We start from the raw sequence: 12,395 nt of genomic DNA, 5'->3' as shown, positions 1-12,395 counted from the left end.
TACAAGATAAAGCATAACCTCTCTGAATAAAAATAACTTCTTCATAAAAGTGTTACCTTTATGTTGTTAAAAAACAAACTCACTGAGCTTCACTGCCTGAAGTTCAGAATATTTTCAATACTGAGCTCTGAATGCTTTTCGTATACCTGGGTTGTAAGTCAAGAGCTCCAGCTGGGAAAGCAGAAGGCAAGGAGAGCTGGTGGGATGTCTCAGCTGTGAATACACAGCAGATCCCTTGGGAGCCTCTTCTGTAAAAGGCAGCGTGGAGATGGCATGTAACACTACTACAAAGGGCTGTTTCCATCGCGCTGCTTGAAAACTTCCTATTTGTCCCCAGAAGGTGTATGCCACAGGCCAGCTCACCCCCAGGGCTCCCTTTGCCAGTGAGGGGTGAGCCGGAGCCCGGCACAGTGGCAGTTTTGGTGATGTTGATACCTCTTTTCTGCAGGTCAGGCCAAGCCCAAAGCTGTTCAGCAGACAAGAAGCGGTACCTGGGGAGCAACCACTGCTGGTCCCTGCACACCAGAGCTGAACCCAGGCTGGCAAAGGTGGCCCAGCTCCCTTTTCTGTGCAGGATCCCACAAACCAATTCAGCCAGAGAACCTGGGAGAATTTGGATCATGAAGAAATGTCAGCAGTGTGCCGCCCTTGGTGCATAGTGCCCACCTCAGCATGCACCCGTGCATGGTGTCTACCTGGTTACATGCAGGCCCGGGGGTCCTTCCCTCCCAGCCTGCCACCACCCAGCTGCAGCTGCCCACGGCCCTATTTCTTCCAAACACTCTTCTAGCTTCCAACTGTTTGCAGCTCAGAAATATGCTTAAAAGCTTGTGGTGCATTTCTCTTCCCAGAACTTGCCCACTTCCTTTTTGGCAACCACAATATCCTGTGAAGATTTCCATAGCTCAGCTACACCTAAAGAATCACCCTCCCTGTCTTCATCCTCAACCTGCTGTCTGGGTTTCCTGTGACTGACAGGAAGACCTGCCGTGGCGGGCATCCTCTAGACCATGACCTCTGCTTGCTCCGAAACAAGGTCTGGGAAGTGTCCCCAAATCCTGTCCACCTCTTCCTGGTACAGACTGATGGCCTCAGTCTCACTGTGTCGCTGCCAGTAGTGCCCTGCAAAGCATTTCTCTCTGGCAACAGTTTCATAAACCTCCTGCTCCTCAAGACCCTGGCACAGATCCGGATGTTGCTGTGAGCAACAAAGAGGGCTTTATACCTGCCCCTTTCACCAAAAGGCTGCAGATGCGGTGGTTCTTGGCACTGTCTGAACCTACCCACAAACCCCGGGAGGTCACCTCTGCTCTCTGGGATGCTGGAATAGGAGGTGTCACCCCAATGTGCCCAACACACAGCTCCTAAGATCAAAGCTGCCCAGAGGTGGACTGAGGAGGAGGAGGAGAAAATGAAGCTGAATTCCCAGCTGACATTTCTCGATACACAGGCAAGAGTTCTCCAAGAAATCCAAACGCAGTTCCACAGCAAAGGAAACAGTTCAGCCCCCATGGATGGAGCCACTTGAAATTGTCTATGGTAAAAGTTGTACAAATGGCCTTCTCTAAAAGCACCTGTCATCTTAAATGGGAAAACAAAATGCATCAGCTGCTGCAACCCTGCCCCAAAAAAGGCAGAGGAGGGCTGCTTGCAGCCCCAGCACCCTGAGCAGGTAAGTTAGGTGATTTAATTCTCCAGCCAACTTCTACGTGAAAACTTCCCGTGTTCCACAGAGGCTTCAAAAGCTGAGATTCATACCCCTCGTCTTACAAACACACATGACAACCTCACAAGTTGAGTGTGAAGTGGCAAACAATTTTATTATACAGTTAGTAAAAGGCTTTTTATCTTATTTTGAATGATGTGCAGGGACACAGTTCCCTCCTGCAGGCTTACCTGCTGATTATACCTTTAAAGTGCTAAATGACAACTGTGAAAATATCGGCACTTCACAGCAGAAAACTGAACATGTGCTTTTATCAAGTCTGAAGTGATGATAAACCAGCTGTTTCACAAGAGCAATTTAACATGAAAAAGCAAAGCGTACAAGCTATTGCTAAAAAGAGGCGGGAAAATATGTGAAGAATATCGCAAGGCAAGTAAAGCATCAGAGAAAGGGCCTTGGTGTGGATGCTGCTGGTTTGGGATCTCACAGACGTCCTCCAAATCATGCAGAAAGCATATGGAGAAGGCACATGCCCCTTCTCTAACAAATTTTTAGATGGATTCTGCAGTGTAGTTATGCAGGCTCATGTATTCTGCTTCATTTTGGTGCAATATTGAGCAGTAAACATGAGCCTTTTAACAAGGTGAAAGGATTTGGGGAGATTTCCTTACCCACTCCAAATAAAGAGCAATTCTTAGTGGTGAGAACTACAGCTTTCATGGGGAGTGGCAGGGCTCTACAAAGCCCCCACTGGCAAAATTACAAAAGCTGAGGAAAAAAACCCAACAGCTTACTGGGGACTGCTGATGGGGAATCCTGGAGGTTTTGGACAAGTCACCACGTTACCTAGAACAGGGGAGAACAGCCCTCACCTTCCATCTCCCAGCAGAGGAGGTTAAGTGTATTTAAAAGCACCGTCCCTTCCTCTGACAGATAAAGCACCAGGCACTGAGCAAGCAATGAACAAACACCTCAAGCTCACCTGGATAGCAGCCTTGTCAGATCAGTATCAACACCTCACTGTTGCATATCTTTATCATCCTTTACCGTTTAAGGTAGGCATTTCTTGCATTTTTGAGCAAAGACGAAGTGTTAGGAGGGAGGACTGGTCATTCACTCCATCGCAGGGCTGACAGACCCTTCCCACCACAGGCTGAGCTCCAGACACTTGGCAGCCAAGCACCGGGGAGCTCACCTCCCTCCTGCTTGCCTGCCAGCAGGAAGGATGTATTTTGGGAAGCTGTGCCAAACAGCAGGAATCCAGGGGGAATAAGTTACTGGACACAGTAAAGCAGGGAAGAAGCAACAGCCTGGATTACAAGTGTAGCCCAAGCATCAGCACCAGGCCACCAAAGTGGTTTCAAGTCCACCACATCCTCGCCCGATTCAAACCGTGCCAGCCCATGGCACAAGCCTTCTGCAGTGCAAATCCAGGACCAGATCGCCAAACGTTTTGCCCAGCCCCATCTCCTGCTCTCCTGTTGCCTCCCAGCAAATCACAGGAGGTTGGGAACACCTAGATGTCTATGCTGGCATTTTAAGAGCTTAAAAAAAATTTAAACAATCCTCTAGCTATAACAACCCTCTCACTACAGAAAAGTAGTTTTGTTACTTTTGTGTCCCTGTGCTTTTGGGAGGGAGTAGATGAGATGGCAAACAACCTGCAGCTGCAGCAACAGAAGCAGGCAGCATGACTGGGGATCACTACACTGCCTAGAGTTAGAGATGCCTGCCAGCAGCGACTGAGAGGTGTCCTTTCTGCCCTGGGCTGGGGGAAGCTGAGAATTTATTTGGACTTAAAAAATTTATCTTACAAATCTTGCAGCCCAGTCCCCTTGCACTCCAAGCTGATCTCTGGGGATAAGCAGGGAAATCATGGGCTGCAGTTTTGAATGGAACCTTCATAATAATCCAGAGCATCTCAGTCACTGGGTAGAAGCTGTGGATGCCCCATCCCTGGCAGTGTTCAAGGCCAGGCTGAACGGGGCTTGGAGCAACCTGGGCTAGTGGAAGGTGTCCCTGCCCATGGCAGGGGGTTGGGACTAGATGTTTTTAAGGTCCCTTCCAACCCAAGCCAGTCTATTCTATGATTCTACGGCCTCCCTGCAGCGTACAGAGCCAACCCTATTTGTGTCCCAGTGCAGATGCAAGCTTCCTATATTCCTATCCCTTAGCACCATGTATCAAGAAAGGTGAGAACTACATCCACGCTCCTAGCCAGGCTCATTAAATACAGCCGAAAAATTAAAGACGCCCAACAATCCTGTGTGGGACCAAGTCCACTTAGCACTGGCATTGCATGAATCTGCACTCCTCTTAAAGCATAACCCCCCTTCCCTGCCTGGAGGGGGGTGAAATGAGGTTGATCCTCAAGCACGCTGGTTAGATATGGCTCTTTCCTGACCCTCAGCTTTATCCCCAGGGTGCCAGTGCCACATCAAGTGATGCCAGAGTCCACCCCTGACCCTCAGCAGCAGGGAAGGATGCTCCAAAGCAGAGCACCAAAGTAGGACGACAGCTCCTGGGAGAGCGGGCAGCTTGCATGCGGTCTAGCCCAGCATGACAGACTGTGCTCTCATCAGAGGGGCGTCTCTTGTCATGAGTGAGAAGGCAGTGTGACTTGGTGCACCAGGGTCCTGCCTGTGCACCCAGCACTGGGCAAAACGAGCAGCAGAGCCGAGCAAAGGTCCCAGCAGCAGACCCAGAGACATGAAGTTAGGCAAATTCAACATGAAGCACCTCAGGCACGTTTCAAGCCAAGGTGAGGAAAGCCATCAAAATCAGTCACCCTTTGGACCACCAGGACCCTCTTGGGACCAAACAAGGAAGACGTGGAGAATTGCCACGAGGACTTCCTTTTTTGACTTAAGGCATGACTCCTTGAGCAAGACCCTCTCTATGGGTGTAAAAGGAGAAGGCTACAGAAAAGATGGCTGGGAAATGGGGGAGGGAACAGACCCAAACCCAACAGCATCACACAACCAAGGCCTCTTCCAGCAAAATCTTTCAGAAAGAAATGTAACAACGCCCTGACTTGTCCCCCCCGCTGCTCTCCAGGTTTCAGATGTGTTGGCCAAATTTGTGCTACAAAGAGGAATCACTCAGGCTGAGTGACGGTCGTGGCACACCACCCACTCCAGCACTATTTCTGCAATCGAGCATACACCAGAAACGCCACAGCTGAAATCACAGCGATGCCCACAGCTGCAAAGATGTATGGCAGGGATGGTCCATTGCTGTCCCCTGGGGGGACTTTGGCCTGAGACGAGCTGGTCACAGTGCCACGACCCCTGCTAGAGTCAGGGGAGTTTCCTGGAGGACCAGCTCTGTCTTGGAGGTCACTGCCTGCCTCGAGCTGGGTGCTGGGGTAGTGGTCCACACGGACCTCATGGGTACCCAGAGAGGTGCTGTACCAGCTTGAAGGTGGATGGGAGTCTCTGCTTGCTCCAGCTGTCTCCCCTTCCCTGGGGTCTGCTGGAGCTGGGCATCCTAAGGAGACTCTAGAGAGCTGTTCTCCTGAGCTTGAGCTATCCGTGCTCACCATGAGCTGTTCACTACCAAGGGTGAAGCTATTGGATTCCGTGGAATAGGGGCCGCAGGGCCCTTGAGAGCCTGGGCATATGCCAGCTGCCTCTGGGTGCTCCCCATCTGTGGAGAGGAGGATGCCTGGCTTGCTGAGCTCCACATCACCCTCGATGTTGCTGCCAGACTCCCAGACGCTTGTGGCAGAGCTCACCCGGGAGGCCGTCCGCTCAGCCTTGCCTACAACAGTTGTGCCCAGGAGAGTGTCCACCGAGGCTGAGACCACCTTTGGGAGACAATGAGAGGGTCTGGGTGCCATGGGGAGCACCCATTTGGCCTGGTCTCAGGTACACACGTTACGCGACAAGCCCAATTCAGCACCCTTCAGCCACTAACAGCAAGGTTGGGTCATAGGTAACTCCCAGGGCTGGGAGAGCGAGCAGGGCAGGGAAGCGTTTGGGCTCCAGGGAGCCTTTGGTATTAGGGGGAGAAACAGGAAGGAAGGAAGGGGAGACAAGGAGTGAGAAGAGGGGTGGAAAGAGACACCTGGAAGCCAGGAGACTGGCAAGTCAAGGAGGGGAAATAAGGAGTTAAAGCCCAACAAACCTTGGCTCCCTTCTCCCATGCTCCAGAATTCAATGTCTGGATGGGGACATGAACACAGCAGGAAAAAAAAAACAACCAAATAAACTCGCTGCCAGCTCAAAATCTTACACTGCAGCAGCAAATCTCCCAACCAGGAGGAGTTTGCAAGGACCTGAATGAAATGCAAGTGGCAATGAGAAAGGTCACCTACTTCCTCCTTCATCGGCATGGAGAGGGTGCTGCTGGCTGTCTCCCCTGTGGGCAGTTCTTTCTCTTGCACAGGAGGCTTCGTGGATGTGTCACAGAACGGGGAAGCATCTCTGGGTGCAGGGGTAGCAACCAGGGTAGTTGTTTCCATCAAAGTCTCTGTTGGGGAGAAAACAAAACATATTGTGTTAATCAGGGGACCCAAAAGGCAAATTTTGCTCTTCCTCAAGGATGCTGCCACAGGAAACTCCCAGAGCTGAGGAGGTCACACAGGGAACAAGACCCAGTGCTGTGGGACCCAGCGCTCTGCTGGCACCTGAGCTCTCCCAGTAGGTCCAGGTAAACAAGATGGCACCCGCCAAGCCAGCACCTCCAATCTGTTCCTCCCTCTGAGAGCAGGATAGCCCCATGCTGCTGAAACTGGGGTGCAGACATTCAGCTGAGACATTTTACATTACAAATGAAGCAAGTGCCTCTGCCGAGTTCTGGTCAGGATGTTTACCAAAATATAGTGAGCAACAACTGCAACAACAACTGGAAGAAGAACAAGCAGCCAGGTGGGATTTCTGCACAACCCAACCTCGCTCCCTTCCTGGAGAAGGCTGGGGAGATGGGAGGGGAGATAAGCAACAACACCAGAAAGTTGTTCTCTGCACCTCCATGAATGCTCTCTGCACCCCCATGAGCGCTCATGGGCTATGAAGGCAGACGCTACCTTGGGCTGGCCTGTACCAGCAGCTATGACTACTGCCTGTCCCATTCCTTGGGAGGGTCCCCATGGCATCCCCCAGTGTCTGACACCATGCCACCACCTTCTCTGCCATCCTCCATCCTCACCATCAAGCAGGACAGGCACAGAATGATAAAATAGAATCACAGAATCATTTAGGTTGGAAAAGATCCTTAAGATCGTCCAGTCCCTTTAGATCACTGAGTCCAGTATCTTGCCTGCCAGCAGGTTTGCAGACAGGGGGAGTGGGGCAGCACCACAGCATCAGCACCCTGGCTGGGTGGGCAGCACCCATGGATCCATAGGCCAAGGGTACTCAGGGTGGGCTGCAAGTCTGGGGGAGACTGAGGGAAATTGAGGCTTTTAAGACTCCTGCAGGAGCTGAGCTCCATAGCCACCAGCCGCCAAGAGCATCTCCAGAGGGACAGGGGTCCTGGAGTGGCCCTATCCCACATGTCCCAGACCAGGAGATGCTGACCCTCCTAGTGCAGAGAAGGCTGGGAGGGATGGGGGTCCCTCCCAGGGACCCTGGAGGGGAGGGCAGGGCTTTGTCCTGACACACGGAACCCACGCAGGCGGCTGATGCAGGAGATGTTAAATCCCCCCCCAGTCAGCAGCTGTGGGACACAAACATCTCTGCAAACTGGGTGGGTTTCACACCCCAAAGCTGCCCCACAGGCAAACAAAAATTAAAATGCGGTTGGACTAGACAATTGTTGTAGGTCCCTTCCAACTGAAAGTCTGTTCCATTGTATTCCAACCATTAACCAGCACTGCCAAAGCCACCACTAAACCATGTCCCCAGGCACCCCATCTACATGTTTTCTGAACACCCCCAGGGATGGTGACTCTTCCCCCCTGTCCCCCCGTCCCCATCCCCGTCCCCAGGCAGCCTGTGCCAGCACCTGCCAGCCCTTTCGGTGCAGAATGTTCCCTCACACCCAATCTCACCCTCCCCTGGCACAACGTGAGGCCGTTTGCTCTCGTCCTGTCGCTGGTTCCTGGGGAGCAGAGACCGACCCCCCTGGCTACAGCCTCCTGCCAGGCCGTTGCAGAGCCACCGGGTCCCCCCCAGCCCCCTTCTCTCCAGGCTGACCCCCCCAGTGCCCCCAGCCGCCCCCATGACTAGCGCTCCAGCCCCTTCCCCAGCCCTACTGCCCATCTCTGGCCATGCTCCAGCCCCTCAGTGTCCTTCTTGTCAGGAGGGGCAACCAGCAGCACCTTCAGCCCTACTCCCCATCAGCATGGCTGCACAGTGGCTACATAGCTCTGCCAGCAAGGAAACCTACCTTCACCTCCTCTGTGCTCTTGCCACATCCCGACACACTTCTGCTCCGCGTCAAACTGCTGCTGTATGAGGAGCGGGCTGCGCACATCCACAAAGCTGTCTGGGGGCTCACCATGCTCAAAGCTGGGCACAACCTGTTTTTCTGGCAGTGTGTTTGGGGGCTGTGGCCCCCTGCTGTGAGCGGCCTCCTCCAGCCTCGGCACTGACTCAGTGGAGACATAGAAGTCCTCTTGGGGCTCGTTCCTGGGCTGCCTAGGGCTGTGAGCGATGCTTGTGTCCCTCAGCGGAAGAGACCTGCCCAGACCCAAGCCTGGTGCACCGCGGTGCAGGTGGTTAGCGTTCCCAAAACACCCGTTGTCCACACACACCGGGTGCTGCTGGCGGCCCAGCCAGTCCCGGCCCTGTGGAGGGGGGGCAGCCAAGGCCACAGCCACGCTGTCTGCCCTAGGGGTCCCTGGTGCCACCTGGGTAGTCTTGATGGGGTGTGAGTGATGCCTCTCTCCACTGTGCCCATCACTCACTCCATCACACACTGCACTCTCAGGTGGAGGTGACTGGGGGCTTTCTTGCTCCAGGAATGTTTTGGGGAGCTGGAAGGAAATAAGCTGTGTTAAATCACTGCACCAGGATGAGGGGGTCTGGGACCAGCAGGGTGTCCCGAACCCTGACTCAGTGACCCAGGTGATCCTGGTGATGAAGGTGCCCTCCTCAGCACCCAGCTCGCAGGCCTGCATGGGGTCAGGGGCTGTGGAAGGGAGCCTGGACTAACAGAACAGACCCTGCACTCCCATCCATGGAACGGAATCAGAAGAGGGGAGCAGCTATAAGGCTATATGTAGGCTACATATTACCAGATGCAGCAAGCATGGAGCAAAGACCAGCAACAAGAGGCTGCTTGTGGTGTCCCTGAACAAGCCTGGCCCTATCACAGGCTCCCCACGCCCCACCACACCGGTCCCAAACAGGACCTTTGTGTCCCTGTCTGATGCGTGCCCCACTCACCGATTCCTGCACCGGAACCCTGGCATCCAGGTCCATGCCTGTGACGGTAGCAGCACTGGGCAGGAGAGGCGGATGGCTGCCAACAGGTGGGTCTTGGCATGGCTGCTCAGCTAATGGGGTGCCCAGAGCAGGGCTCGGCCCTGTGGATGGTGTGGAGGAACCGACAGAGGAGACAGCAGGACGGGCATTGCTGACTGCAGGAGGGAAGGAGGCACTGGCAGCAGCTGGGGGACCTGGAGGAGCCAAGGTGGTTCATGAACAGGGATGTTGGGGAAAAAGCCGAGGGGGCAGAGGATCAGCATGGGGCCAAGGCAGCCTCTCGTGTGTCTCTGCTCTTCCCCACATCAGCCAAGCCCACAACACCCCTTCATTCATCTTTCCATCTCCCCTCCAGGTGAGAAACCCAGCCCACTGCCAGCCCAAGCACCATCAAACAAGAACCCTTTCATCCTCAGGCACATCACCAGGGTGAGGAGCATCCCTGGAGATGGTCTCAGACACCCCCAGGCCACTGGGAAGCCAAAGCAGGGAACAAGGCCAGCTGCTTGGCAGACATCAGGAGACATGGTTTGGGTCCCCATCTCCACCTGACCTCTGGGGCAGCACCCAGGGACAACGAAGCTACATACTGATTTGCCAGGAGTTGTATACGTGCTGCAGCTCATCAGCCAGATGCCCTGCATTGTTCTGGCGCAGTGCTTCGATGAGATCCAGCACCCAGCCCTGCCGGCACTTCAGGTGCTGATAAAACCTATAGACGGTCGCCTGGCTCCCCCGCATTTCCTCCCGAGTGTGAAGCTCATCCTAAATAAAACACAGAACATCTAAGAGCGGGTCTGGCTTAGAGGTAAGGCAGCTATACGTTGCCCAAGCTATACAATGGGGAAGGAGCCCAGCAGGACTCAGGAAAGCAGGAAATTACTCTGTCATCATCGGTGAGGCAGCTCAGGGAATCGGCCAGTGATGCCACACGGATGTTCTTGAAATTTTTGAAGTTTTTCAAAATGTAGTCGTACACTTTGTCTTCAGCAAAACCCATCCTGGCTCAGCAACTGAGGAGAGAGAGAGAGACTTGGCATGAGTGGAAGGCTGCTTTGTTTGGCTTTTCTATAGGAGCGTGGGCTTTTCTGCAGGAGCCTGGCCCCTCGGCACAGACACTCAACCTCACTGCCACAGCAATTAGGGCTGGGGGAAATTCCAGGCAGAAAGCACACAAAGCAAAAATATTGTGGTCAAAGTTCAGCTCTCGACTGTGCATTCACCAACCTAGTTCCCTTCTGCCATGGCCCAATCTGTGTTTATTCTTTTTGCGCCTGGGTGTATCCCAGCTGCGGGCTTTGACTGCAAGCAGTGCAGGGTCATGCCAGGCGAAGGGGCAAGGCTCGGATCCTGCTTTAGGCCCAGGGCGACGTGGCTTCTCGCCGACGGAAAAGGATGGCAGCCCGACAAAGGTCCTTCTCCCAGAGCAGCAGCAGCCTGGGACGGTCAGGCCGCGGCAGGGCCCTGCCTGCTCTCTCAGCCGGGCCCCGGCGCCCCGCAACTCGGCCCCCCCGCCCCCAGGGGGGCGCTGCCAGACTTTATGCTTGTCAATAAACTCGAGAGCCCACCCCCGCCCGCCGCCCCGGAGCTCCCAGCTCGGTGGGCCCGGTGGGCCTGGGGGCGGGGCGGCCACCGGGCCCTACTCACGCCGGGGTCCCCTTCCCAGCGGGGCCCACTCCCGGCGGGTTCCCCTCACGCCGGGATCTCCTCACGGCAGGGCCCCATCACGACGGGGTCCCCTCATGGCGGACCTCGCTGGAATCCCCCCCCACGCTGGAATCCCCCCCACGCCGACTTCCCCCGGGATCCCCTCAGGCCGTGTATCCCCTCGCTCCGGACTCGCGCCCGCCGCCGCCGCGCTGCGCAGAGGCCCTACCTGCGCCCGCCGCCGCCGCGCCCCGGGGCCGCTCTGAGCCCGCCCACCCCGCGCGTCGCCGCCACTGATTGGCCGTCGTGCCCGCCCGTCGCGTTGACAGACAGTGGCTGTGAGGCGAGGAAGTGCCCGCCCTCTCCCTCCCGGAGCACGGCGCCGGATCCGGACGGCGGGGCGGGCCCGGGGCGGCGGGGCCGGGCCCTGCCGTCACCCAACGGCGGCGGGACGGGGAAAGGGGCGGGGTGTGCGTGTGGGGCAAACCGGGGCAGCCTCTCGCAGCCGGCAGGTGGCAGCACCGTAACGGGAACGACCGCCGGGCACCTGGCGGAGGGATCCCGCTGTGGCCGCCTCGCCCCGCCCCTCGCCCCGCCCCGAGGCCCCGCCCCGGCCCTGTCAGCGGAGCGCGCCCTGCATGGAGCCGCACCATGGCGGCAACGGCGGCAGCGGCAGGAGCGGGCGGGCGGCTGCGGGGGCGCCGCTGAGGGCCGGCAGCCCTGCGGCGGGGCGCTGAGGGGCGGCGGCGCCTCCCCCCTTCCCCTCCCCTTATTCCCCCCCCTTCCCCCCCCCCCCCGTTCCCCGTTCCCCGACCCCCGCGCCCTCCCCCGGCGCGGCGTCCATGGTCGCGGCCGGCCGCCGCGGCGTCGCACCGGAGCCGTTGGGCGGCGGCGAGAGCCAGCGAGGGACAAGAAGCGGGCCCGGGCCCGGCGCCGCCCGCCGCGCCGCAGGTGAGCGGCCGCCGGAGCAGGGGGACGCGGCGGGGAAGGGCCCGGGGTTGTTATAGCGACGGGGGGGCGACGACACACGCGTGTTCGCGGCCTCTGCGTGGGGCCCGGCTCGGCGGGGTCCCACCTCGTCCTACACCACTCCCCCCCCCCCCCGCCCCGCTGTGGGTTTTATTTTTTCATAATAATAATCATAAAAAGTGAATCGCGATCGGGGCGTGTGAACTTCCACACGTGGGTCCGCAGCTCCCCACGGCCCCCTCCCACCCCGCGGGGGGGCCGAGCTGGGGACCCCCCCGACACCGGGAACACGTCGCCGGGTGCAGGCAGATCCCAGGGCACCGGCCACCTCCCTGCCACGGCTCGGCTCTCCCTGCTGCAGGATCTGGGCTCCGGGGGTCCCGCGCTGGGGCCCCCACGCGTGGGCAACCCCCTCGGCCTGACCCACGGCCTCCTTGGCACCTCTTGGCCTGTGCTGAGGACGTAAGGATCCTTTGCGGGAAGGGTACGCCGGCCTCGTAGGCGTGTGGCCTGGCTCTCGCCCTGTCCTGGCCCTGGGAGAGATGATCCAAGCTGGAGCACTGGAGGGGACACCCTTCCTCACCACAAGGTCCCAGGGCTGTGTCCCCTCCTTGCCGGTGCCTCGGTGCATCCCAGAGGGGAACGTATGGGCTACCATGATCCTGGCTCTCCCACGCTCGGTAGATGCGTCTTCCCTCCTCGTCCAGGACTTGCTTTTTTCTGTTCTTGGATGTCATCAA

General features: G+C 57.0%; 3 protein-coding genes across 4 annotated transcripts in view; 1 reads left to right on the top strand and 2 right to left on the bottom strand.

The window, feature by feature from the left end:
- Nucleotides 1–1,794: 1,794 nt before the first annotated feature.
- Nucleotides 1,795–10,659, bottom strand: MAVS (mitochondrial antiviral signaling protein). The gene is made up of 6 exons (XM_027799969.2): nucleotides 9,923–10,659; nucleotides 9,630–9,804; nucleotides 9,001–9,233; nucleotides 8,000–8,588; nucleotides 5,985–6,139; nucleotides 1,795–5,474 (listed from the first exon to the last, which is right to left on the bottom strand). Exons 1-6 carry the CDS (start codon nucleotides 10,037–10,039, stop codon nucleotides 4,809–4,811), a joined length of 1,935 nt encoding a protein of 644 aa, XP_027655770.2. The 5' UTR covers nucleotides 10,040–10,659; the 3' UTR covers nucleotides 1,795–4,808.
- Nucleotides 9,923–12,313, bottom strand: LOC129735225 (translation initiation factor IF-2-like). The gene is made up of 3 exons (XM_055700625.1): nucleotides 12,239–12,313; nucleotides 10,916–11,730; nucleotides 9,923–10,052 (listed from the first exon to the last, which is right to left on the bottom strand). Exons 1-3 carry the CDS (start codon nucleotides 12,311–12,313, stop codon nucleotides 10,046–10,048), a joined length of 897 nt encoding a protein of 298 aa, XP_055556600.1. The 3' UTR covers nucleotides 9,923–10,045.
- PTPRA (protein tyrosine phosphatase receptor type A) overlaps nucleotides 11,497–12,395 on the top strand; it is a 133,832-nt gene continuing 132,933 nt past the window's right edge. For both annotated transcript variants that reach the window (XM_055699510.1, XM_055699493.1), the window contains exon 1: nucleotides 11,497–11,637. The gene's annotated coding sequence lies outside the window, so the exon portion shown is untranslated. The remainder of the gene's footprint in view (nucleotides 11,638–12,395) is intronic.

The sequence above is a fragment of the Falco cherrug genome, chromosome 1 (assembly GCF_023634085.1).
Source record: "Falco cherrug isolate bFalChe1 chromosome 1, bFalChe1.pri, whole genome shotgun sequence".
In the NCBI taxonomy this organism is placed as follows: domain Eukaryota; kingdom Metazoa; phylum Chordata; class Aves; order Falconiformes; family Falconidae; genus Falco; species Falco cherrug.
Note: the sequence above shows the minus strand (reverse complement) of the source record. Positions and strands in the feature narration are given on the sequence as shown.

Excerpts from the sequence above, each read along its gene's own strand:
- MAVS (XM_027799969.2), bottom strand. The coding sequence starts at position 10,039 with ATGGGTTTTGCTGAAGACAAAGTGTACGACTACATTTTGAAAAACTTC. Across the intron at positions 9,805-9,922 it reads GCCTCACCGATGATGACAGA|GATGAGCTTCACACTCGGGA; the intron begins GTAATTTCCTGC and ends TGTTTTATTTAG. Across the intron at positions 6,140-7,999 it reads AGAGCACAGAGGAGGTGAAG|AGACTTTGATGGAAACAACT; the intron begins GTAGGTTTCCTT and ends TCTCCCCAACAG.
- LOC129735225 (XM_055700625.1), bottom strand. The coding sequence starts at position 12,313 with ATGGTAGCCCATACGTTCCCCTCTGGGATGCACCGAGGCACCGGCAAG. Across the intron at positions 11,731-12,238 it reads CACAGCCCTGGGACCTTGTG|AGGCCGCGAACACGCGTGTG; the intron begins GTGAGGAAGGGT and ends GGCCCCACGCAG.